The sequence below is a fragment of the Salvelinus fontinalis genome, chromosome 14 (genome assembly GCF_029448725.1).
Source record: "Salvelinus fontinalis isolate EN_2023a chromosome 14, ASM2944872v1, whole genome shotgun sequence".
Classification (NCBI taxonomy): domain Eukaryota; kingdom Metazoa; phylum Chordata; class Actinopteri; order Salmoniformes; family Salmonidae; genus Salvelinus; species Salvelinus fontinalis.
This window is the reverse complement of record NC_074678.1, coordinates 51,223,855-51,250,569: the sequence shown is the minus strand read 5'-3', so window position 1 is coordinate 51,250,569 and position 26,715 is coordinate 51,223,855. Positions and strand designations below refer to the sequence as shown.

The window sequence follows — 26,715 nt, the reverse complement described above, 5'->3', positions numbered from 1 at the left end:
CTGGAGACAGATCTGCCAGGCAATATGTGGAGGAGGAATAGCATGCCATGGTTCAATTCCATTCCCATAACCTACTCCCTTCCCTCTATCCTTGTTGTGCCCCCTCGTAGATTGGATAGATCTGGATAGGCCTTATCAAGATGGCAATAGATGGCCACACCCTTCTGATAGGCCTGGTCTTCTGTAGATTCCACCATATTCCAAACTCTTATCGGGTTTTTCCAATATGGGGTTTCACAATGGTAGTTGGGGTTTTACACTGATGCTTTGTGTAGGTTTTACTTTACCGCTTTTTGTTTCTGTGCCCTGGCCCCCAAAAAAAGTCTAAGGCCATGGTACCAGTTAACCAAGTTGACAAGTGCAGAGGGAGTAAGGAAGCTACATGAGTAACCAGATTAGAATGAGGTCCATGACTCCACGGTACATAATGAGCTCCATTTCTGTTTATCGTGTCCCCTTTCAGAGCGCCCACCTGGCAGTGATTGACACACTAATGATGGCGTACACGGTGGAGATTGTGAGCGTGGAGAAGGTGGTGGCGTGCGTCCTCCGGTACTCTTCCCACAACGGCGAAGACGCCGACACCCCGTACGACACAGAGGACGCCATGACCAGCTGGATCAACAAGGTAGACACCTGCATGGCATTTAATGCACACACACACACACTCACACAAGTAGGACCATTTGCAGTCTAGACCAGCTGGACACCATACATTTGTTCCATTTTCCCACCACGGAGCCGAACTGAGCTTAGCTAAGCCAATCTGTACTGCACTGGTTCTTCCTACTCTGCTCTCTTTCCCCTATGTAGGACAGGAAATCCACTGAAAATCAGTAGGTCTACTGAGAAGGGTTCAAGTTTTTGAAAATTCCAAAATGTTATTTGTAACTGTATACTTGGCATCATTTTTTCCTGTATAAACAAGTACAATTCATCAACAGAGAAGAGCTAGGGAGTGAATTGGGACCGCCTGAGCATGCTGTCCTGTGAGGAGGCGGTCTTTCCCTGGGCCCGTCCCTATGCAGCTGGCTCTGCAGTGTGAAAGTAGTAGGGGGGGTGTTAGTCTGTGTCCCAAATGGCACATATAGTGCACTACTTTCGGGCCAGAGAGTCAAAAATAGCGCACTATATAGGGAACAGCGTGCCATTTGGGACACATGCTTAGTGAGTGCTGCTGAACCAGTCAAGGGAGACACTCCACCTCCTCATCCTTAAGGCCCAGTACAGGCTGTTGTTTACATTCCACTGCTGGGAACACTTGGGGGCTGCCAGCTCTGGCCTGCTGGAGACTCGTGCACTAAAATACACAGTCATGAATACTATCCATTTACAGATGCACACAGACACCTCTACACACCTGTACACAAGGCTCGAAATGTTTTGAAAGGACTGGGTTTTTGTAAAGATTTCTTAAATCATATTGTTATTTCACATGGCAGTAAGAACGGGAAAAAAATGGGTTGACATACATTATGTTGTAAAATTAGATTTTATACAGTCTAAGGTGAACGCCTTCCAATTTTACAAGATAGTTGTTACATTATGGGAACATTGAATAGCTGATCTCTCTCTCTCTCTCTCTCTCTCTCTCTCTCTCTCTCTCTCTCCTCTCTCTCTCCTCTCTCTCTCTCTCTCTCTCTCTCTCATCTCTCTCTCTCTCTCTCCTCTCTCTCTCTCTCTCTCCTCCTCTCTCTCTCTCTCTCGTCTCTCTCTCTCTCTCTCTCTCTCTCTCTCTCTCTCTCTCTCTCTCTCTCTCTCTCTCTCCTCTCTCTCTCTCTCTCTCTCTCTCTCCTCTCTCTCTCTCTCTCTCTCTCTCTCTCCTCTCTCTCTCTCTCTCTCTCTCTCTCTCTCTCTCTCTCTCTCTCTCTCTCTCTCTCTCTCTCTCTCTCTCTCTCTCTCTCTCTCTCTCTCTCTCTCTCTCTCTCTCTCTCTCTCTCTCTCTCTCTCTAACCAGGTAAATGAGTATCTGAAAGATATCATCTCTCAGGAGCTGAGGAGAGAGATGCAGAGTGTTGAGCCAGTTGGCAAGCCAGGGGTGAGTGCCTCCCTCTCCTCTTTTCTCTTGTCTTCTTCCTTCCCCCTACCCACTCCACTCTCTCTTATGATGATGCTTTTAGGAGCGTCTTCTACATTTGAATGATCTGGTCTTACAATTAAATAAGCACTTGTTTCAAATTCAATGTATGCAGTGCTGTGCACAGAACATTTGATGGGGCTGGTGCTCAAAGTCATTTTTTTCAAACATAGGCTTTCATTTTCTGCAACAACAAAAAAAACAGTTAAACAAGCTAGAACCACAGATGAAAGGGATTTTAAAAGAACCACAACTTTACTAGAACCACTCCCGGGGCCTCGTTTATAAACGGTACGTACTAAAATATGCCCCAAAACATATAAAAACGGAACTTGACTGAATACCACACATACACAATCCAGTGTATGCACCTGATGCACCTCAGGATGCACGTGAGCTCAACCTTAGGATGCACCTGAACTCAACCTTAGGATGCACCTGAGCTCAACCTTAGGATGCACCTGAGCTCAACCTTAGGATGCACTTGAACTCAACCTTAGGATGCACTTGAACTCAACCTTAGGATGCACTTGAACTCAACCTTAGGATGCACCTGATCTCATTTTCAAGTCTCATAGGAAAGGGACTGAATACTTATGTAAATGTGATATTTCAGTTTTTGGATTTTTATAAATGTGCAAAACATTTTTGTTCAAAAATCTGTTTTCGCTTTGTCATTATGGGGTATTGTGTGTAGATTGATGAGGGGGGAAAAAACAATTGTATCCATTTTAGAATAAGACTAATTTAACAAAATGGGAAAAATTCAAAGGGTCTGAATACTTTCCGAATGCACTGTAGGCTACAGTAGAATTTAACAGGTAAAATGACCGTTGATCTTTTGCATTGAAGTGTGTAAAAATCAGAGTAGACAAGGTTTCAGAATTGCAGCATATTTAGGTTCTGGTCGGGGAAAAATGCGAAACATTATTGAAGTGAAACTATTTGTATACACGAAACGGTCAGATGCAGCAAATGTCACTGCAAAAGAAAACATTCGGCAAACACCTCCAGACATTTGATCAAGTTCACCATTGCTATTTCCTTTAGATCATGGCTCTTTAACCTTTTCTTGAATGGCCAATCATATTACTCTTTTGCATTGCATTGCATTGTAGGCTAGTTTTAAAAACAAATCTGAGTAGACAATGTTTCCCGAATTTGCAGGCAATCATATTACTCAGATACAAATAGTAAGACTTTTCTGCATCTAGTCTTCAATGGTTTTCCGTGGTAGACCGCGACAGAGCAGGTAAATATTGAACTGGAACACAAAAATGCGCTGAGAAGTTACTGGCTCCGTTGTTTCTGCTGCTGTTTTGAAAGTGGATTGAAAAATACTGGGGCAAATGCTTTCTCGCGACGCGTTTTCCGGCGGCTCTGGCAGCAGTGCTCTGCTGGCTCCTGGTGGCAGTAGGGCGGGAGAGGTTCATTAGTTTAAAAAATAGCATCGATCAAAAGGACACTTACTTTCTCCATAGGAGGGCAAAAGGACAGATACTCCAGCACTCCTAGGGCTCTATCTGTGCCAAGTATGTTCTATTACAGACACCTTGGTCCATACTTTAAATTATAGTATGTGATCTAAAAAATAATATAAAAACATATTCCTTAAAGTATTGTTTTAGAGAGCACTAATGTTACTATTGATGTCATTTTCTAATTTTGTCCTTTTTATTGAAATACTGTAGAATTCCATGAATTTCTAAGGAGGCTCCTTCCATTTAAAAGGCTACTGAGTGGCGCAGCGGTCTAAGGCACTGCATCTCAGTGCTAGAGGTGTCACTACAGACTCTGGTTCGATCCCGGGCTGTATCACAACCGGGCCGTGATCGGGAGTTCCATAGGGCAGTGCTCAATTGGACCAGCGTCGGGAGGGTTTGGCCGGGGTAAGCCGTCATTGTAAAATAAGAATTTGTTCATAGCTGACTTGCCTAGTTAAATAAAAATACAATACAATTCTGGGGAGTATCACTATGGCAGCTGGTGGCTTCAGAGCCTCATTTGGCCATTACATTGCATCAGCAATCCAGGGTTTATACACGTCATTGGTTTAACCTCTGCTGTCACTTATACACTGAGTATACCAAACATTAGGAACGCCTTCCAAATATTGAGTTGCATCCCCCCCTTTTGCCCTCAGAACAGCCTCAATTCGTCGGAGCACGGACTCTACAATGTGTCGAAAGCGATCCACAGGGATGCTGGCCCATGTTGACTCCAATGCTTCCCCCAGTTGTATCAAGTTGGCTAGATTTCCTTTGGGTGGTGCACATTAATCAACGTTTCCGTAAAAGTGCCGCTTTTAGCTGCAGTCCCTGGGCGGGTTATTAAAAACAATTACAATAACAATACACATGCAGAGCAACATAGGACAAGCAACACGTAGCATGCAGACAGAGCAATAGCACAAAAAGCAACAAAACAAAATACATCAAAGAAACTAAGTGTTTCCACACCTCACAAGCTACAGACAACATGAAAAACGACAGTACACAGCTAGGAATTATGTTCACAAGTCTGATTGGCCTTTAATGTTTTTTGTGACGGTGCGATAGGTGATGCAGTTGTGTGTGTCTGATGACAGTGTGTTCCAGACATGGGAAGCGCTCGCAGAGAAAGCGGATTGACTAAAGGTGCTTTTCCTTGAGGGAACTATACTGTCACCTCTCATGGCAGACCTTGTGGTTCTGCTGCCTTTTTCACCTGCTTTTTAAAAGAGAGGTTGGAATTAACGTATGATGCCCAAGGTACTTGAAATCGGATACCACCTGGAGCTCCTCCCCTGACGCATAGACATCTGGCTCAGTAGCATCAGTTGCCCTCTTTGTTTAGAACATGCAGACCGATTTTGTCACATTGAGATGCAAACATGAGTCACTGAGCCACTTTGTAACCTGGACCATTACAGTAGTGAGTTCTTGTGCAGCTTGTTGTTTGCTCTTTGCATGCACATATATCACTGTATCATCTGCATACATTTGAACTTCAGACCCAATACAGACAGATGTTAATTGTCACGCCATTGGCACAAACAGCTACTGTACTTTCTCTCTCCTACTTTCTTCACACCCCACACAGCATTTTTTTTTTCAGTCAAGTCCTTTCAATGCTAATTACAAGACAACTGTCATTTAGTCTGGGGTCACACAGGTCAGAAACTAAACTGGCTACCTATCTAGGAGTTGTTGCGTCTCGCTACATGCAGACTCTAATGCCTTATGACAGGCTGTTGTTTGCGTGTCTGTTGTACCAGCTGATTCATGCTCTGTCATCACAGGCAGTCTGGTTCAGTATTATGGTCTGCCGAGCAGCAGGGTTGACATGGGAACATGGCCTCTGACACAGCAGAACTGACGAGAGAGATGATGTCATTCTCTCCGCTCCGTTGCCCTCCTCTCTCCTCTTCTCTACTTCTGTTCCTCTGCCATTCTCTTCTCTCCCCCTCCTCTCATCTCCCCCATCCCCTCCTCAGTCTTCTTTGCTTGCCCATCTAAACACGCCATCATTTTACTGTGGCTGGTCCTTAAGAAAGCCTGAAGAAGGCACAGTGTGCCAAAATGTTGGCTTGCCCATTAAATTATTGCGAACATATAGTATAGTCTTTCTTTTCATACTTTGGCTGGGCCTCCCATCCGGAGGAGGGCACAGTTTGTGTGGAAATTATGACACAACACCTTTTGTGAACCTGGAGAGAAGTTACGTCTATAAAAAAGCCTTGAGAAAATCTTGGATAGTTCCCAGGAGGCAATGCCACTGCGGCAAGGCAGATATCCCCATCCCAGAACAGATGTGTATGTGCTTGCAAAGACCTTGCATGAAGTGCTGCCTGATAGGCTATCATGCTTGGACAGACAGCTGGCTGTTTGTGTGTGTTTGGCAGGGACAATATACAACAAAACATATGTCTCAGAGTATGAGAAGCAATGTGTTTTACCAGATCTACAGTGGCAAGAATAAGTATGTGAACCCTTTGGAATTTCCCGTATTTCTGCATAAATTGGTCATCAAATTTGATTTGATCTTCATCTAAGTCACAACAATAGACAAACATACTGTGCTTAAACTAATAACATTTTAAAATTTAAACATTTATAGTGTAGGTTGGAAAATGTATGTGAACCCCTAGGCTAATGACTTCTCCAAAAGCTAATTGGAGTCGGGAGTCAGCTAACCTGGAGTCCAATCAATGAGATGAGATTGGAGATGTTGGTTAGAGCTGCCTTGCCCTATAAAAAACTCACAAAATTTAAGTTTGCTATTCACAAGAAGCATTGCCTGATGTGAACCATGCCTCGAACAAAAGAGATCTCAGAAGACCTAAGATTAAGAATTGTTGACTTGCATAAAGCTGGAGAAGGTTACAAAAGTACCTCTAAAAGCCTTGATGTTCATCAGTCCACGGTAAGACAAATTGTCTATAAATGGAGAAAGTTCAGCACTGTTGCTACTCTCCCTAGGAGTGGCTGTCCTGCAAAGATGACTGCAAGAGCACAGCGCAGAATGCTCAATGAGGTTAAGAAGAATCCTAGAGTGTCAGCTAAAGACTTACAGAAATCTCTGGAACATGCTAAAATCTCTGTTGACGAGTCTACGATACGTAAAACACTAAACAAGAATGGTTTTCATGGGATGACACCACGGAAGAAGCCACTGCTGTCCAAAAAAACAAACATTGCTGCATGTCTGAAGTATTCAAAAAGAGCACCTGGATGTTCCACAGCGCTACTGGCAAAGTATTCTGTGGACAGATGAAACTACAGTTAAGTTGTTTGGAAGGAACACACAACACTATGTGTGGAGAAAAAAAGGCATCAAAACCTCATCCAACTGTAAACTATGATGGAGGGAGCATAATGGTTTGGGGCTGCTTTACTGTCTCTGGGCCTGGACAGCTTGCTATCATTGATGGAAAAATGAATTCCCATGTTTATCAAGACATTTTGCAGGAGAATGTAAGGCTATCTGTCCGCCAATTGAAGCTCAACAGAAGTTGGGTAATGCAAAAGGACAACGACCCAAAACACAGAGGTAAATCAACAACAAAATGGCTTCAACAGAAGAAAATACGCCTTCTGGAGTGGCCCAGTCAGAGTCCTGACCTCAACCCAATGGAGATGCTGTGGCATGACCTCAAGAGAGCAGTTCACACCAGACATCCCAAGAATATTGCTGAACTGAAACAGTTTTCTAAAGAGGAATGGTCCAAAAATTCTTCCTGACCGTTGTGCAGGTCTGATCCGCAACTACAGAAAACGTTTGGTTAAAGTTATTGCTGCCAAAGGAGGGTCAAACCAGTGCACAGGGGCATTGACATGCTGAAACAGGAAAGGACCTTCCCCAAACTGTTGCCACAAAGTTGGAAGCACAGAATTGTCTAGAATGTCATTGTATGCTGTTAAGATTTCCCTTCACTGGAACTAAGGGGCCTAGCCCGAACCATGAAAAACAGCCCCAGACCGTTATTCCTTCTCCACCAAACTTTACATTTGGCACTATGCATCGGGACAGGTAGCATTCTCCTGGCATCTGCCAAACTAAGATTAGTCCGTCGGACTGCCAGATGGTGAAGTGTGATTCAATGCATTTTCACTGTTCCAGAGTCCAATTGTGGCGAGCTTTACACCACTCCAGCCGACGCTTGGCAATGCAATCTCTGAAACTGGAAACACCTATCTCCCTCACTAGCTTTAAGCACCAGCTGTCAGAGCAGCTCATAGATTACTGCACCTGTACATAACCCATCTACAATTTAGCCCAAACAACTACCTCTTTACCTACTGTATTTATTTATTAATTTATTTTGCTCCTTTGCACCCCATTATTTCTGTCTCTACTTTGCACTTTCTTCCACTGCAAACCAACCATTCCAGTGTTTTTTAGTTTTTATTTTACTTGCTGTGTTGTACTCACTTCGCCTCCATGGCCTTTTTATATTTTTATTTATTTATACATATATTTGTTTGCCTTCACCTCCCTTATCTCACCTCACTTGCTCACATTGTATATAGACTTATTTTTTTTTCATCTGTATTATTGACTATAAGTTTGTTTTACTCCATGTGTAACTATGTGTTGTTGTATGTGTCGAACTGCTTTGCTTTATCTTGGCCAGGTCGCAATTGTAAATGAGAACGTGTTCTCAATTTGCCTACCTGGTTAAATAAAGGTTAAATAAATAAAAATAAAAAACATGTGTGCGGCAGCTCGGCCATGGAAACCCATTTCATGGAGCTCCCGAGGAACAGTTCTTGTGCTGATGTTGCTTCCAGAGGCAGTTTGTAACTCAGTAGTGAGTGTTGGAACCAAGGACAGACAATTTTTACGGGCTACGTGCTTCAGCACTCGGCGACCCCGTTCTGTTAGCTTGTGCGGCCTACCACTTCGCGGCTGAGCCGTTGTTGCTCCTAGACGTTTCCACTTCACAATAACAGCACTTACAGTTGACCGGGGCAGCTCTAGCAGGGCAGAAATTTGACGAACTGACTTGTTGGAAAGGTGGCATCCTATGATGGTGCTACGTTGAAAGTCACTGAGCTCTTCAGTAAGGCCATTCTACTGCCAATGTTTGTATATGGAGATTGCATGGCTGTGTGCTAAATTTTATTCACCTGTCAGCAACGCATGTGGCTAAAATAGCCGAATCCACTAATTTGAATGGGTGTCCACATACTTTTGTATATATAATGTATGTGACATGATGTTAGGATATTCTATTGAACATGACTGCAGCACTGTAGATGACTCACTTTAACCCCTCTATCTTCATGAAAAGCACCTCTGAGTCTGGTTATAGGCCTGTCTGATTCCCTGACCCTTCACTTATTACAAGTAAAGTTGCCTAACAAGTTTCTCAACAGTTGTTACTGTAACCATGTTACTATGACATTGTACTGGCACATGTACAGTACCAGTCAAACGTTTGGACACACCTACTTATTCAAGGTTTTTCTTTATTTTTACTATTTTCTACATTGTAGAATAATAGTGAAGATATCAAAACTATGAAATAACACATATGGAATCATGTAGTAACCAAAAAAGTGGTAAACAAATCAAAATATATGTCCTATTTTAGATTCTTCAAAGTAGCCACCCTTTGCTTTGATGACAGCTTTGCACACTCTTGGCATTCTCTCAACCAGCTTCACCTGGAATGCTTTTCCAACAGTCTTGAAGGATTTCCAATATATGCTGAGCACTTGATGGTTGCTTTTCCTTCACTCCGCTGTCCAACTCATCCCAAACCATCTCAATTGGGTTGAGGTCAGGTGATTGTGGAGGCCAGGTCATCTGATGCAGCATTCCATCAGTCTCCTTCTTGGTCAAATAGCCCTTACACAGCCTGGAGGTGTGTTCAACAATGTCCTGTTGAAAAACAAATGATAATCCCACTAAGCGCAAACCAGATGGGATGGCGTATCGCTGCAGAATGCTGTGGTAGCCATGCTGGTTAAGTGTGCCTTGAATTCTAAATACATCACAGACAGTGTCCCCAACAAAGCTTTGTTACTACATGATTCCGTATGTGTTATTTCATAGTTTTGATGTCGTCACTATTATTCTACAATGTAGAAAATAGTAAAAATAAAGAAAAACCCTTGAATGAGTAGGTGTGGCCCAACTTTTGACTGGTACTGTAAGTGTAAGCATAGATGATTACTAATAGAGTAAGCAGAGGTTGTTAAGCAGCTATTGTATATGAGGCATCATATACAGTTGGCTGTGCTGGACTTGTAGTGTCTGCTAAAAATATATATTTTTTATTTAACCTTTATTTAAGCAGGGAGTCATGCTGACTCTTTTGCAGATGAGCCCTGCATACAATACATACTGTATCTATATACACATCAATTACACAATACATACTGTATCTATATACACATCAATTACACAATACATACTGTATCTATATACACATCAATTACACAATACACACTGTATCTATATACACATCAAGTACACAATACATACTGTATCTATATATACATCAAGTACACAATACATACTGTATCTATATATACATAAATTATACAATACATACTATATCTATATACACATCAATTATACAATACATACTGTACCTATATACACATCAATTATACAATACATACTGTACCTATATACACATCAATTATACAATACATACTGTATCTATATACACATCAATTACACAATACATACTGTATCTATATACACATCAATTACACAATACATACTGTATCTATATACACATCAATTACACAATACATGAGAAGCAAATACAAAACACGAAACGCAAAACACAATCATACGAAGCAAACAAATTCTTCAGTTAAAAGGCCCGCAATTCAGTAAAAAGACACACATTCTCTCTCTCCAGCTCCCTCTCCCTCTCCGACTCCCCCCGGCACTCTGACCTGGATGCTAGCTCCAGACACCCCCTAAATCTGTCACGCTCTTTGAGTCGCTGATATCTTTGAGGGACGTGTAACCCTCCACGGACAGATGTGCTGCAGTCATCGGAACAAAGAAGAGCTGAGCTGGGCGACCCAGGGTTTATTTTAAGCTGCAGCACAGTACGCTGCGAAACACAATAAACACGTGTGGTCAATGTGGAGTCAAAGGCAATGGCAGGACAGAGAAGTAAAACAACAACAAAAAAACGAAGAGAAGTAATCCCTTTAAATTGCAAATCTGTGCGGGATGAATTGAACATGTCTGGTTGGAGAGGATGTGATTTGTCATAGAGGGAGAACACTGTCAGGACAGCAAGTTGATTGATGTGGTGGTGGATGGTTGGGATTGGGGCTAAGCCTAAGCGCTCTGTAGGGGGTTTTAGTGGTGGTCTTGGCTGCCCTGTCTTTTAGCTGTGGTTTAGCCCTGACATAGCCCGGCCATAGCCCTACCCTATAGCCTTCCCTGCCATAGTCCCACAACCTGGGACATTGCTGGGACATGCCTACTGGAACTCCATAACCACCACCAACCCCCCTTCCCACACACACCCCCCAGTCTCCCCCTGACAAATGTTCAGCTCGTGTTTATTCTGCTGTGTCATGTAAGGGTAGCAGTATGTTATGGGCCATTTGTGCCTGGAGAGGTGAAGTAATGCCTGCTAGCCGTTCATTTGATTTCAACCATTGTGGGTTTGATCAATTTGAACTGTATCTCTTTGAATGAAGGGTGTACTAAGTTATCGCTAGTCCTCATGCTCTGCCACTGTGTGTCGCTGCAATCCTACTCTCACTGTCTGGACTCAGACACCAGAAGTTGTTCTCGCTAGAACTTAAGGATCTCTGTATACTTTGTTAAAAAAAAACGGAAAATGTAGCTAAATTGTTTGAAACCTAAACACTGATTAGTGTTTCACAAGTAACTTTTCAAGACCTTGGCTTGGATGAAGTGTAGTTGAATAAATTCTCCAGCCAGTACTATGAAAGATCAGCGTGATCAATATATTACCTGTGAATGAGATTATACCTTCGAATCGTCCACTTCACGAAGTGTGGCACATATCTCTTTATTGTGAGCCTTTGAGGTCAGTCTATGAAGTGCTCACGTTAGTATTCAAAGAACAGTGCTATTCAATCAGCCGGGAACTGCAAAAACCGGACCTTTTCATCAACCTGGAACTGCGACATTCAAAATGTACTGTAGGTTAGTTGTTTGGCTACCGTTGACGGTTGGTGTTTAAGGAAGCATTTGCCACCCAATAGGAGTGATGGTTACAGACGCGTCTTTGATGTAGCCTTGAAAGTGTGTGAGAAACATGTCAGACTCGACACAAACTCAGTCAGCACTTATTGCCAATGCACTGTAATACTTGTCTCAAACCTTTAGAAACGGACACAAAAAGGGCCAATGTCACTGAAGGCAGCACAAAGCAATTCCAACACCGTTTCAGGCAAACAGACTGCAAGCACGCAAACGCAGTACAAATACACAAACATTGTTTGGTTTTTTTCAACTAGGAGAACAGTCACAATTTAGGCTTCACGACAAATCTCCCTGGTTGCTGCTGTGGGTGCACTCTACTAGCTGTCTCAAGGAAAGATGTCTGTTTGACATGAGAGAATCCTCTATTTGACATTTTAGCCAGCATGGCAAAAAATACCCAAAGTCCAATGCTGACTGGATTATTCATCTTTTCTTGTCTGTTTGTTTGTTTCTCTCTCTCTCTATGCCCCTCCTCTGCCCATGTATCGCTCTGTCTCCACTCTCTCCTATGTGTCTCTCTATTTCCTTCTCTCGCTCTCTCTCTCTCTGTCTTGCTCCTGAAGTCTCCGACCAAATGGTACATGAAACTGGTGCCTGTAAGTCAGATGACCAGCGCTACACTTATATTTTCCTCTTCCATCTGTCCGTTTCCATAGTGAAATGTCTCTCACCGCCGTCTCCATTGCGTCTCCGTGGTGACTGTCACCATAGTAAATGTCATCATTCCACAAGTGAACGCCAGCATGTGATTGCAGTTATTGGTGTTGCTTTTTTTGTGCGGTTTCACTCAGTTTCCCTCAATTTGATTTCATTAAAGATCATTTGTGTTACTTGGAGGTTACTGAGCATCTGATTGATGCACGGTGATGTTCTCTATTAAGAAGTCGATATTACATTGTCCTGTTTTGATGTCCGATTAATGAAGTATTCCCATGGTTTGTGTGTCGTTAGTCCCTGCATGATAGAATATCATCATTCTTCAACTCCAATGAGAGATGCACTCCATCGATATGGAAATCTGCATTCCCACATGTCCGCCTCTGTCAGTGTATTTCTTTTGTCTGTCCGTATGCGTATGAATCTCCCTTGCACCATCTATCGCCATGCCCAGACCCATTGTCTGTCTGTCGTCCCTGTGGTGCTCCAGGCTCGCTACAGGAAGGAGCAGGCGGTGGCACAGCAGGTGCCCTGGATCCCCCCTGTGGACAACCTGTTGAAGGACACCACTGACGGCTGTGCCCTGGCCACTCTGCTGCACTTCTACTGCCCACAGCTAGTCAAACTGGAAGGTACACTAACTAGACAGTACTAAACTGTATTCTGACCGTGGGGATGGGGGGGGGGGGGGGGGGGGTGTGGTGTGTGTGTCTGTGGTTCCCTATCAACACATTACCTTATTGAGAGGCCTATAGCTGTCTGAGTTATTCAATCACTTAGCCTGAAGGTGTTAACGGCTCTCCCCTGGCTAGCCTTTCATGTTCCAGGAGGAGTGTGAGCCATCTATTAGTGATGAACATCAAGTCTCAACTCACCCTTAATCTCATCAATCATCAACCCACTGATGAAGTGATTGGGATCGGATATGGACACACACACAAGGCTCAGTACCCCAAATTCAGAGTGATGATTGATTTAAAGGCACTCCATAGGATTCTGTTTTCACATCAAAACGGCTTGAGTACCTTCTGGGAAACATCCAGTATCCTCATCCCTGATTGGTCAATCCCATACAAAGAAGGGACAAACGCCTTCCAAATACCTCCAGAAGCCCGACTCCTAACGGATGTTCACTTTCTGATTCACTTCCAAGAGATTTGTGCATCACTTGTCTCTTAGACCCCCCTTTAACCAACTTAGCCCATGATGTGTCCTTGTGGCCTGTCCCTGTCAGATATCCGCCTTAAGGAGAGCATGTCACTGGTGGACAGCCTGTACAACCTGCAGCTGGTGCAGGAGTTCTGTCAACAGCACCTCGACCGCTGCTGCCACTTCAGTCTGGAGGACATGGTCTACGCCTCCTCGTCAGTCAAAGTAAGTCCACAAGGCAAAGTTATGAAGTTATGTTTTTTGAAAGAATCTCTGAGGTACAAATGTATATCCTTTTTCACACTATTGTGTCTATACCGTACCGTGTTGGCTGGGATATTTTGTTTTCACGTGGTCCTTTCCCACACCGTTCCAGCAACTAGGCTGCATGTGTAACCACGCCGGCGCAGTACAGCGCAGCACGGCTTGGCTCAGGTCAGTAGTGTGAAAAAGGTATTACTGCACACAGAGTTCAGCCAACTCGGTTTGAATTGTTGTTTTTTAAAGGGCGTCAAAAGTTTCAGGAGATTTTGCAAAGAAAATAATACATTTGGATGGAGGATAGTCCAAGAGCTAAGGACAATGGGTAAAACTAGGCATAAGGCTTGGCAGCTACAGTGTGTGCAGCATTGCCAGAGTTGGTGATTCGTGTCTATTCATATTATGTAATACAGCTGGAGAAAGCCTGGTGGAAAATGGGATCTGTCTGAAATAGATCCTGTAAAAACTCTCTGTCCTCACAAACCACAGATCTGGTTTGTTTGTGCTAGATGTGTCTCTGTTTTGTCTGTATTGCCTTCCCTATTTCTCTCTCTTTCCTCTCTCCTTCTTTCCTCTCATTATATACCTTTCTCTCATCTCTCTCTTCTACGCTCCTCGCTCTCTCGTTCTCGCTCTCTCGCGCTCCATTTTTCACTGGAAGCTATTATATCGGTAGGTATTGTATCTATGTGCAGGAAGGATGGACACATAACACTTGGCTTGTGTCTTTGTGTTGGCTCCCAGGCTGTGCATTGTGGGTGTTGGTCACGTGTGTTGTTGTCAATGTTTTAGGACAGTCATAGAAACTGGTGGGAAACAAACAGCTCTGCATTCCCCATTTTCTCTCTTCTTGCACAGTATGGTCGCACAAGTACTGTACTGAAAACTGATGAACGGTTAAAAATGGTATGTGTTGCTTTTTTTGTGGCAGAGAAGTGTCATAATGGAGAAAAGGTGAGTTGGGGCAGAGTTTGTGTGTGTGCCTTGAGTGCTGCAAACAACAGTGTACCACTGGCCCTGTCTGGGTGTTGAGTATTGGAGTCTACCCAGCTGTCAGTTGTGCTGGTCCTTTCAGTGGAGAAGGGTTGCTAGTAGCTGTTAAAGCACACAGTTCACAATGGAGGTGAATAGTAGTGAGTTGGAATCAGCTGTGTCTGACATGGTCCTTTAAGCAACCCCAGACACACTGGCAGATTCTGAATAAGTCACTTCACAGAAGGCTTAGAAAGGAGATGATTCAGGCTGCGGGTCAGGTAAAACAGAGCCCTGGGGCTGAAGAGGCAAAAAAATCCTACTGCATCTATCATGACACTGACATTGAGTTTATGCTAGCCACAATAGAAATATAATTCTTAGAATTACATTCCCATTCAAGTCAATGGTCTGTGATAGGTGGACCGGCCACCATATTGAGTGTACCCATGAGTGTTCCAGTCAAATTGCCGTAGTCTGAGAGGCTTGTCCATTCTCATAATTATATTTCACAACAACCTGTATACTAGCCACTGACAAAAGACATATATATTATAGATAGTCTCTGTGCTCTTCATTTGAACCTCTTCTTAAGAGTTTGAGCTTCTAGTTGCTATTTCTGTGCAGCTTGACCACAAAATCATCCACTCACTCAGCAAAAAAACTCTTACTTTTATAATCATTTAAAGAGAGAGAGAGACACACAGTGAGGGAGACCCAGACAGAGACACACAGAGAGAGAGAATGCAATTCTTGCAGGGCAGAATTAGGTCAATATCCACTAATAATAAACTCAAAAAACTCAAAAAAGAGCAATTAATCTAAAAAATATATATATATATCTAAAATACAGTGACCCCCTCTCATATCATTACCAAGCCCTGCAATGCCAAGAGCTGAGCAAAGAAAAGAGTCCCCTCATCCAGCTGGTCCTGGGGCTGAGTTCACAAACCTGTTCTACTAACACACTGTAGCCTCAGGACCAGAACATCCAATCAATCAGAATAAACCAAATTACAACACAGTCAAAACAAAACTACATTGCTTATTGGGAAACACAAGCACAAACAAAAAGCAAAATGCAGTGCTATCTGGCCCTAAATCGACAGTACACCGTGGCTAAATATTTGACCATGGCTACTGATCAAAACCTTAGAAAAACCTTGACAAAGTACAGGCTCAGTGAGCACAGCCTTGCCATTGAGAAGGGTAGACACAGGAAAACCTGGCTCCCTGTAGAGGAAAGGCTGTGCAACCACTGCACAACAGCAGAACCTGAGACGGACCTGCATTTCCTGACAAAATGTCAAAAATATAAAACAATTAGAGAGTGTCATTTCCCCAAATTTGAAACCCTTATTCAAGGTTTCAAAGACCTCTCTGATGAGGATAGGCTACCCGTCCTGTTGGGGGAGGACGCAGAGAGCTATGGGTTGGCAGTGCACTACATTGCTGCCTGCCATAAGTTGAGGGACAGTGTCTGACAGACCAATCAACCTGCACATGTCCTCTACTGTATGCTTATTGTTATTGTTCAATGTATGGTTATTTTGACCCTTGGTTATTGTTGTTACTGTTGTCCCGTTGACAATTTTGATTCTCATTTTTATATTAATTTGTTTTTATATTGTAAATATACAAAATAAGCTTTGGCAATATGTACATTATTACGTCATGCCAATAAAGCGAATTTAATTTAATTGAAAAATTGAGAGACAGAGAGAGACACAGTGAGGGAGACACAGACAGAGATACAGAGAGAGAGAGAGAGAGAGAGAAATCTTATCATTTATGGACATGGGGGACCTGAGACTATGAATATGGCCTCAGACGCACAGGTCTCTGGTCTAATCAGCCCCTTGGCTAATGTAAAGTGATTAATGACATCATAGCCCATGGTAGCCTGTGTGTGGGCCCCCACTGAGAGGGGTGGGGTTGCCAGTGTGGTCCCTACTAAACAGATTATCCATCCCAACGCTTTAGCGTCAGATTTGTTTTGCAGTCAGCACCAATGAGCTCTCATCTCAGACATGGAGTGACACGCTGCAATCTCCAAACCTGGCAACCCGCCAGAGAACAGTAAGTGACAGTAAAATCTGACAATCTGGCAACTGGGCGAGGTAATATCAGGCGACAGGGTTGCGGTGTTGTGAGTTGGAGATCAGTAGAAAATCGGGGGCGGAACAGAATGGATGTTTGACTGGCGGTGGTATTAGGAGAGATAACGCTCACAATCTAATGTGAGAGGAAGCAGGTAGACAGACATATGGAGGGAGAGGACAAGCTTTTGCTATCTGGGCTAGGGGAGACCATTTCTCGTTTCTCTATCAGACTGGGACTGGGAGGACCCCACTCATGCTGCAGCTGAATAGACCTAGAGGAGGTAGGCTACTGTAGCTCACTGCAATAGACATTGTAGCCTGGTACCAGATCAGTTTGTGCTGTCTTGCAATCTGGTGTTGGTGAGACAGGAGTTGGCAAAACAACATTACCAGATTTGCGACCAGGCTATAAAAATGGTTGTTGTGATTGTTTGCTGTACTGTATGTTATATTGTTAGAGTTATAGGATTAAAGATTTCTGTGGTGGAGATTCTGTTGAGATGGAGCTATGTGTTGTTTTGAATGATTGAACTTGGTTTACATTTTATTGATCATAGTTATGATAATTTACTGTAGTTCAGTTGCTACAGAGTATGACATTGGATACTTGTGTTTGTCAGTGTTCTAGCTGGATGGTTGTTTGCCAGTGTTTTGGCTACTGTATAACCTGTCATGACAGATAAAAACATTAAAATGTTATGTCTGTTAGGACATAACACCCTGGAATATGAGCAAAGATGATTCATGTGCTCTGGTTTTGAGTCACTGTTGATTTGGATTGCAGAGATTATTGGCTTTGTAACAATAGGATTGGCTGTGGTCTGATATGGACTCGGGGAGCTATGCTCTGCATGACCAAAAACTGCTCACGGTACCAATTATTTTAAATGCAGTGTAGTCACTTCGGGGAGTTACCTCTAGTTAGCTGTTTCTGCTGTCTTGACATACTGTTAAACGGCTGTTAAACGAGGGTAAATATTGCTGAAGAGGTGAATCTGTCACACACACACTAACACACATACAGTTGAAGTCGGAAGTTTACATACACCTTAGCCAAATACATTTAAACTCAGTTTTTCACAATTCCTGACATGAAATCCTAGTAAAACATTCCCTGTTTTAGGTCAGTTAGGATCACCACTTTATTTTGAGAATGTGAAATGTTAGAATAATAGTAGAGAGAAGTATTTATTTCAGCTTGCATTTCTTTCATCACATTCCCAGTGGCTCAGAAGTTTACATACACTCAATTAGTATTTGGTAGCATTGGCTTTAAAATTGTTTAACTTGGGTCAAACATTTCAGGTAGCCTTCCACAAGCTTCCCACAATAAGTTGGGTGAATTTTGGCCCATTCCTCCTGACAGAGCTGGTGTAACTGAGTCAGGTTTCTAGGCCTCCTTGCTCACACACACTTTTTCAGTTCTGCCCACAAATTTTCTATAGGATTGAGGTCTTTGTGAGGGCTTTGTGATGGCCACTCCAATACCTTGACTTTGTTGTCCTTAAGCCATTTTGCCACAACTTTGGAAGTATGCTTGGGGTCATTGTCCATTTGGAAGACCCATTTGCAACCAATCTTTAACTTCCTGACTGATGTCTTGAGATGTTGCTTCAATATATCCACATAATTGTCCTACCTCATGATGCCATCTATTTTTTAAAGTGCACCAGTCCCTCCTGCAGCAAAGCACCTCCACAACATGATGCTGCCACCCCCGTGCTTCACGGTTGGGATAGTGTTCTTCGGCTTGCAAGCCTCCCCATTTTTCCTCCAAACATAACGATGGTCATTATGGCCAAACAGTTCCAATTTTGTTTCATCAGACCAGAGGACATTTCTCCAAAAAGTACAATCTTTGTCCCCATGTGCAGTTGCAAACCGTAGTCTGGCTGTTTTATGGCGGTTTTGGAGCAGTGGCTTCTTCCTTGCTGAGCGGCCTTTCAGGTTATGTCAATATAGAACTCGTTATTTTTGTACCCGTTTCCTCCAACATCTTCACAGGGTCCTTTGCTGTTGTTCTGGGATTGATTTGCACTTTTCACACCGAAGTACGTTCATCTCTAGGAGACAGCGGTATGACGGCTATGTGGTCCATTGGTGTTTATACTTACTATTGTTTGTACAGATGAACATAATACCTTCAGGCGTTTGGAAATTGTTCCCAAGGATGAACCAGGTCTCCAATTTTTTATCTGAGGTTTTAGCTGATTTCTTTTGAATGTCAAGCAAAGAGGCACTGAGTTTGAAGGTAGGCCTTGAAATACATCCACAGGTACACCTCCAATAGACTCAAATTATGTCAATTAGCCTATCAGAAAGCCATGACATACTTTTCTGGTATTTTCCAAGCTGTTTAAAGGCACAGTCAACTTAGTGTATGTAAACTTCTGACCCACTGGAATTGTGATACAGTGAATTATAAGTGAAATAATTTGTCTCTAAACAATTGTTGGAAAAATTACTTGTCATGCACAAAGTAGATGTCCTAACCGACTTGCCAAAACTGTAGTTTGTTTTCAAGAAATTTGTGGAGTGGTTGAAAAACGAGCTTTAATGACTCCAACCTAAGTGTACTTCAACTGACTTCAACTGTAGATGTGCACACACACACTGCTTTTGCACTGAGTAAGGGAATGTTCCTTTTGTTAGAAATTGTGTTGCTGACCTGATGAACACCGCATATACTCAAGGTCATATCGGAACACGTGTGTGTGTGCCAGCCTCCTTGGGGAACCCTGGGTGATGTTCATCAGGGCAAACCGTAGCAAAACATTTTGCAACTGAAAATGGACATAAGCATTTCTTACTGGACAAGTCAAGGTTGTCCCTTCCTGTTGCAATGTGTTTTCTTGGCTAACGAGTATGACTTTGGGCCAAGTGTCAGTGGATGAGGATCGTAAACAAAGGAATAACAATAACACACCATGATTGGTCATGAGGATGTGGCCATCGTTTATTTTCCCATCTATCTAGATGTGTACTCGGCATATATCATATGCCATTTCTGGGACTCGTTGATTGTGTTTTATCATAATTCGTAAGTGTCCTCAATCAATATTTTTGACAGCACCTCTTTGAATATATTTTCGTTCCTGTTCTTTCTGACCAGGTAACAAGGACCAAACAGGTCAACCGTATTCATTGGTTCTGTGCCCATCTCGAGAGGAGCAGAAACTAGGCTAATGGTTTTCTTTTCACGCACAGGCACGTTCAAGTACCAACAGTACCACATACCATTATGTAAATTATATATTAACTAAAGGGATCTGGCTGTGTACTGTAAAATATTGTGACACATTGGGAAATGTGAACCGGCTCCTCTGTTTTGAGGGTTATTAAAGTGATGGGGGAAACACTGTATAAACAAGGTAAGCGAAGTGACTAAATTAGCTCACTCTTTACTCTAACCAGTTGGGTTCCCGTTGGTCTATGAAGGTTTTCGTCAAGAAAATGTCAAAGTATTTATGATGTGCGTGACAGTTTGTCTTTTTGAAGTTAACAGAGACATCTTGTGGAAGCTCAGGTGTACTGCATTCGACGGTTTTGAACCGTTACGTTTTTCTACAGGAGTTCATGTCGCAGTACTGTTTCTATTAGCCTCCGCTTTACCACCACATCCTGTCTGTTTTTGTCTTTTCCAGAACAACTACCTTGTGTTCATGGCCGAGCTGTTCTGGTGGTTTGAAGTGGTGAAACCCTCCTTTGTACAACCAAGAGTTCTGGACACTGAAGGAAAGCAGTTTTTTTGTACTTCAGAACTGTTTTGTATTTTTTTGCCAAATTCAGACATCCAGATTAAATAATTCCTGTTCTATTTAATGGTTTTAAAAGTCCAGTACAGTCAAAATATATTGTTTACCTCTGTTTTATATTTATATATTTTATATATTCTACAACAGCTGATGAACCTATTACTGTAAAAGTGTGAAACAATTTTATCAGTGTTATTTCCTGATAGTTGCTGGTTGATAATACAATCTAAACTGGACCTTCTAATCAGCAGGGCGAGAGTTTTGGCTTTATATGGTGACATCACCATGCTGTAAATTAGTTAATAGACCAATAACAAAGAGATTTCCAAACCTCTCTGCCAATAACAGCTAGTTTTCAGTTTCCCCCTCCCCACTCAGACCACTCCCAGACAGTCATAGCAAAATATTTTTTCTTGTTGTTGCTGAAAAGCAGATTTTGCCCATTTTAATGGAAATCTACTAGAATAAGGTACTTAATTGTTACCCAGAAATGATTTGATATTGATATAAAAACAGCTGTATTGGGCTTTTAATGAAAGTAATGTGTTTGTGTTTGGTTTTTAGAGCCAGCCCTCACATCGTTGAGGAACATGCCCTCTGTTCCCATCTCCAATGTCACCAAGACGAGCTTCATGGAGAGACCGCCCAGCCCAGAACGACCCAGGTACTATTTGTTATTCATTTACGGTCCTGTTTGGCTAAGTTGGTACGTCATGTTCGATTCACACTGGGGGCACCCTTACGGAAATGTATGCACGCATATATATTTCAGGGGAGCAAAAGTATTTGCACAAATTCACTTATATGTGTATTCATGTGGTAAAAATGTAGTATTTGGTCCAGTTTCATAGCATGCAATGACTACATCAAGCTTGTGACTCTACAAATTTGTTGGATGCATTTGCTGTTGGTTTTGATTGTGTTTCAGATGATTTTGTGCACAATGGAAAATACTTTTTCTTGTAAATAAGAATAGAATTATGTTTCTTAACACTTCTACAGGAATGTGAATGCAACCATAGTTACGGGTAATCCTAAATTAATTGTGAATAATGATGAGTGAGAAAGTTACAGATGTACAAATATCATACCCCCAACAAATGCTAACCTCCCCTGTTATTGTAAGAATGGCCCATGCTAGAGCGTCACCTCTTTCTAGCTCCTCCCACTCGCACTTTATCAGCTAGCTTAAAAATAGATTTCTCTGCTTCTTCCCTCACTCGAATCGAACCGGGTCTGGATCCGACCAAGTCTATATGGAACAAGACTCGTTGGAACTGGTCTTTATAAAACATTTTGTTTTACTATTATTTTTGTAAATGTAATCCATTTTCTCCCCAAATGGTAGTTACAGTCCAATCGCTGCAACTCCCATACGGAGTCGGGAGAGGCGAAAGTCGAGAGCCATGCGTCCTCCGCACTGCTTCTTGACACACTGCTCGCTTAACGTGGAAGCCAGCCGCACCAATGTGTCGGAGGAAACCCTGTACAACTGACGAACGAAGTCAGCGTGCATGCGCCCGGGCCCGCCACAAGGAGTCACTAGAGTGCGATGGGACAAGGACATCCCGGGCCGGCAAAACCCGCCCCTAACCCGGACGACGCTGGGCCAATTGTGCGCCGCATCATGGCTATCTGCAGGGGATACTGATTAGAGGTTAAGCAGACCCATCTGGAATGTATTAAGTAGTCTGGGGTGGGCGCATTCTGTGCATACAGCACTCAAGCTATGGTGCCAAGCTTAAAAAAGACCTCATTCCACAATCTCTCAACAGAGGTGATAATGTCTTGTTCATCTGGAAACCAGTATGTTTTAACTCTTGTAGGTGTTCATGATTGACAATATTATTTTATATTTTTTTCACCCCTCTAGCCTGCCTCTCCAACCACAACCTAGGAACTCAGGTAACTAGATCACTAGAAGTTGTCTTCTACCAATTGATCATTAAACAGATTCAAATATAATACAAATTGTATGCATCTAATATGAGATGCTTATTCTCATCCAGGTGAAATAAAGAGATCGACCTCAATGTCCTTTGTGGATGGCTGTGTAGGAACTTGGCCCAAGGAGAAAAGGTTAGTATCATGGAGCAAGTCAATTAATGACTTTTAACAGACAAAATACAAGTATTGTTTGGTACGTGATTGTCGTAACGTATTGGTAACAAAAAAGTGCAATTCTAATAGCATTTGACTGATTGACTTGACTGTTTGTTTTTGCCAGGTCTGGGCCTTACGGTGTATCCTTCGACATCCCTTTTGACAAAGAGGACACCGCCCAGACATCCACTCCCCCCGGCCGTAGCATGACTCGCTCTGCCAGCACAGAGGGCTTCAAGGTTCAACAGATGCCCCGGGGCATGAAGAGGAACCTGTCCTTCCAGCCCATCAACGGGCAGGGAACGGGCATCGAGGAGGAGGGCCGCCTGGACAACCTGTCAGAGCCCGATCTGCCCAGAGAGCCTGGCAGGCCTGAACCCCCTGGAGGCCCACTGAGGTTCCCCAACGGTGGCTCAAACCTGGACAGGCAGGGAAATGGCATCGCCACCCCCAGCATGGAGGAAGCCCTTCAGATAATCCACAACACTGGTAGGCAGGCCCCACAGCGCCCTCTGACAGAGGGCATCAAAAATGGGTTCTTCCTGCACAGTCCAAACCAGGGCAGAGGAGGTGGTGAAGTTGGCCTGGACCCTAATGCTCGACCGGAGAAGAGGGACCTGGACTCGTTGAGCACCACAGACACTACGGAGGTGGACACGGGCATCCACGTGAGGACCGAGGACATCGCCGAGACCCTGGACGAGGACTCATCGCTGAGGGAAGCGCTGAGCATGGAGCTGGACATGGACACGCCCAGCCCCTGCCCCAGCAGTTCCGGCTACGCCAAATCTCCCTCCACCAGCTCCGGCACCAAGATGACCAGCTTTGCCGAGCAGAAGTTCCGGAAGCTCAGTGTCCCCGAATCGGGGGGAAGGAGCAGCAGCAGCGGGGGCGGCAGCTCCCTCAAGACCACCCCCGAGGGCTCAGAACTGGGCCTCCCATTGTCCGTCTCCTGGGCACCCACTCCGGAACACAGCCCCGTGCATCAACAGATTGCGCCTCTCACCCAAGACACTTCAACTGGGCCAGCCCAGGCCCCTCCCCCTAGCGACCCGGCCCAGGCCATGGCGACGGAGATGGTGGAGCTGCGCATGCGCCTGGAGGAGAAGCGAAAAGCCATTGAGGCGCAGAAGAAGAAGGTGGAGGCCGCATTCACTCGCCACCGCCAGAGGATGGGCCGCTCCATCTTCCTGGACGTGGTCAAGAGGAAGGGTGACGGCGCCTCGGGGGTAGGAGGACAGGAGGAAGGGGGGAAGACGACAACGGAAGATGAGAGGAAAACAGGGAGGAGCAAAGCGGACACGCCCGACGGGGCTGAGCAGGGGCAGGGACCCTCTGGGGCCCGCTGGCTGAAATCCTCCTCCTCCGGAGGGGGAGGAGAAGAGGGAGGTCAAGGTCCCGCCGGAGGTCAAGGACCCGGTGAGGTGGATCTAGCTGAATACACACGCTCCATCGAGAAGCTGAACCACTCGCTGGGCTTCCTGCAGACAGAGATGCAGCGCCTGGCCCAACAACAGGAGGTCATCATGGCCATGAGAGAACAAAAGCAACAACAGGCCTGGGTCATCCCCCCTCCCCAGACCTCGCCACAGAAATACGCCCGCGCCTCCACTCGCTCCTCCGGCTCACCCTCCCCGGCCGACTCACCCCGCTCCGCCCACCGCTCGCCCACGAGCATCAAGAGGAAGTCGGCCTCCTTTCACTCACGGAACCCCCGCACGCCGCGCCCCAGCGAGCTCAAGCTGGCCCCCTATAACCGCTGCCTGACAGCACCCCAGTCTGTGGACAGCCTCCCCCGCCTGCGCCGTTTCTCCCCATTCCAGCCCATGGCCTTTGCCTACATGGGGGAGAAACCCACCGGTCAAACCACAGAGACAGAGGACAAGGATAGGGACAGGGACACTGAACCCCTGCTATCCCCAGAGACAGAGGCAGGTAGTGCCTCTTCTCCCTCTTCCCCAGCCAAAGACAACCAGAAAAGACAAGAAGTAACCCGAGAGATTGCAAAGAAGGATGAAGCAGAGGAACATGAGGAGATGGAAGTAGAGGAGAAGAAGCAGGTGAAAATGGATGAGCTCAAACCCATAATAGTGTCGACTGTATCTGAAGTGCTGGCCCAGCCAGTGAAAGAGACCTTTACGGTCACCCCCACCGAGACCCCCCTTATCTCAGACCTCTTTGGCGGGGCAAGAAGCAACCTGATTGAGGTGCCTCTGTATGTGCTCAAGCCTCTTGAGGGAGAAGGCATGGAGGAGAGTGGAGACATGGAGGGGACCTATGGCGATGACGAGAAAATGTCCTGTGGCTTTTTCTTTAAGGTAGGAAGTTAAAGATACATGATAGAAGTTTTTTTGCTTGTAGTTGTGAGCTAATTTTGACACAATATTTCTGTCCATTTAGGAGAACGCTTTTGGCTCAAGAGTATCCCCAGAGGCAAACGTTCTGTACAGCCTCTAACACAATTTAAAGGTCCCGAACAATCATTCTGATTCCCATGTAAAATAGCCTTTTGAGTGACTAAAACATCACCCATAATATTTCTTCCTGATATATAAATGCTCAACATTTTATAAAAAGTACTTGTTCTCTCATGTCAAACTACCAGGAAGTCTGAAAAGACATTATGAGGCGCTGGGAGCTATTAGGCTGAGTAGGCGGGGAGCTCACCTTGACTGATGGTTCTTGGAAAATACCTATACTACCGTTCAAAAGTTTAGGGTCACTTAAAGCAACATTTTTGTCCATTAAAATAACATCAAATTGATAAGAAATACAGGGTAGACATTGTTAATGTTGTAAATGATTATTGTAGCTGGAAACGGCAGATTTTTTTATGGAATATCTACGTAGGCGTACAGAGGCCCATTATCAGCAACCATCACTCCTGTGTTCCAATGGCACGTTGTGTTAGCTATTCCAAATTTATAATTTTAAAAGGCTAATAGATCATTAGAAAACCATTTTGCAATTATGCTAGCACAGCTGAAAACTGTTGTCCTGATTAAAGAAGCAATAAAACTGGCCTTCTTTTGGAGTAGCCTTCATTTCTCAGAACAACAAGTTGACAAGTTTCAGAAAAAAAAGGTCTTTGTTTCTAGCCATTTTGAGCCTGTAATCGAAAAAAAATAAATCTATTGTAATTATGTTTGGGAAATAAAAATAGACATGGTAGTGGTAATATTTCATTAAGTATAGAAATGTTAAGGCGGCTTAACCCGGTGTAAGTTGTTCCAAGAGACCACTTTTTTGACTGTTCGGGACCTTTTTATGTTTGGGAATCATCTCCAAAACAATAGCTGTTACATTAGTGTGTTGTTTTAGTCATTTCATTAGTGTGTAAGTGGCAGATTCTGGACATTTGGCCTCCAAGAATGACTATTGTCTTATGTAATTGAAAAAGCCTGTGCCCCAGTTCTACGAAAAAGCAAATTTGCTTTGGTTCTGTTGGCGGCCATCTTTGTTTTTTGGAAGGAAATACTCTGTTTATAATATGAGATGATGAATGTTTTTTTAAATAGGTCAAGCCGAGGACAACTTGGTCTTTCCTGTTCTGGGGAGGGTATCTAGCTAGCTACAGTTGTCTGTTCCTTTATCTAGGTCAGGAAACTGGAGCTTGTGAATAATTCAGATGCTGCTGCTGAGAAGTGGGTTCGGAGAGATGTTGAGTTAGTTGTAGGATAGTTGTGATGAGGTTCACATGCAATTTTCAGCATTCAGATCAAATTATCAGATTTTGCACATGGCATTGGATCTTGTGTGCCATAGTAAGAAATAGTCGTCAGTAGAGGCGTATTGCTATTAGAGAGAGCTTCGCTCCCAGTTTAGTTGCAAAGTCTCAGGAAATACACCCAGCAAGGGGCCGCTGCCTAGGGCGGCCTACTCTTAGAATTAAAAGCATGTTCAATTAATAGTCTCCATTGATAGTGCTAGCACGTTCAGC

The 26,715-nt window shown here is 43.8% G+C and overlaps 1 protein-coding gene and 1 long non-coding RNA gene across 11 annotated transcripts in view; one reads left to right on the top strand and one right to left on the bottom strand.

Annotated features, from left to right (window-relative positions):
* Positions 1-26,715, bottom strand: part of LOC129811094 (uncharacterized) — a 79,480-nt gene that overhangs the window by 35,634 nt on the left and 17,131 nt on the right. The window lies entirely within an intron of this gene.
* The window catches only part of camsap2a (calmodulin regulated spectrin-associated protein family, member 2a), an 89,446-nt gene that overhangs the window by 53,058 nt on the left and 9,673 nt on the right, over positions 1-26,715 (top strand). For 5 of the 8 annotated variants that reach the window (XM_055862257.1, XM_055862254.1, XM_055862252.1 and 2 more), the window contains exons 3-12: positions 464-628; positions 1,958-2,038; positions 12,340-12,372; positions 12,924-13,065; positions 13,668-13,807; positions 20,562-20,652; positions 21,237-21,336; positions 22,546-22,577; positions 22,682-22,751; positions 22,900-25,093. In XM_055862257.1, coding sequence (XP_055718232.1) covers positions 464-628; positions 1,958-2,038; positions 12,340-12,372; positions 12,924-13,065; positions 13,668-13,807; positions 20,562-20,652; positions 21,237-21,336; positions 22,546-22,577; positions 22,682-22,751; positions 22,900-25,093 — 3,048 coding nt within the window. The remainder of the gene's footprint in view (positions 1-463; positions 629-1,957; positions 2,039-12,339; positions 12,373-12,923; positions 13,066-13,667; positions 13,808-20,561; positions 20,653-21,236; positions 21,337-22,545; positions 22,578-22,681; positions 22,752-22,899; positions 25,094-26,715) is intronic. The other 3 variants (XM_055862259.1, XM_055862260.1, XM_055862255.1) reach the window with 1 other exon arrangement.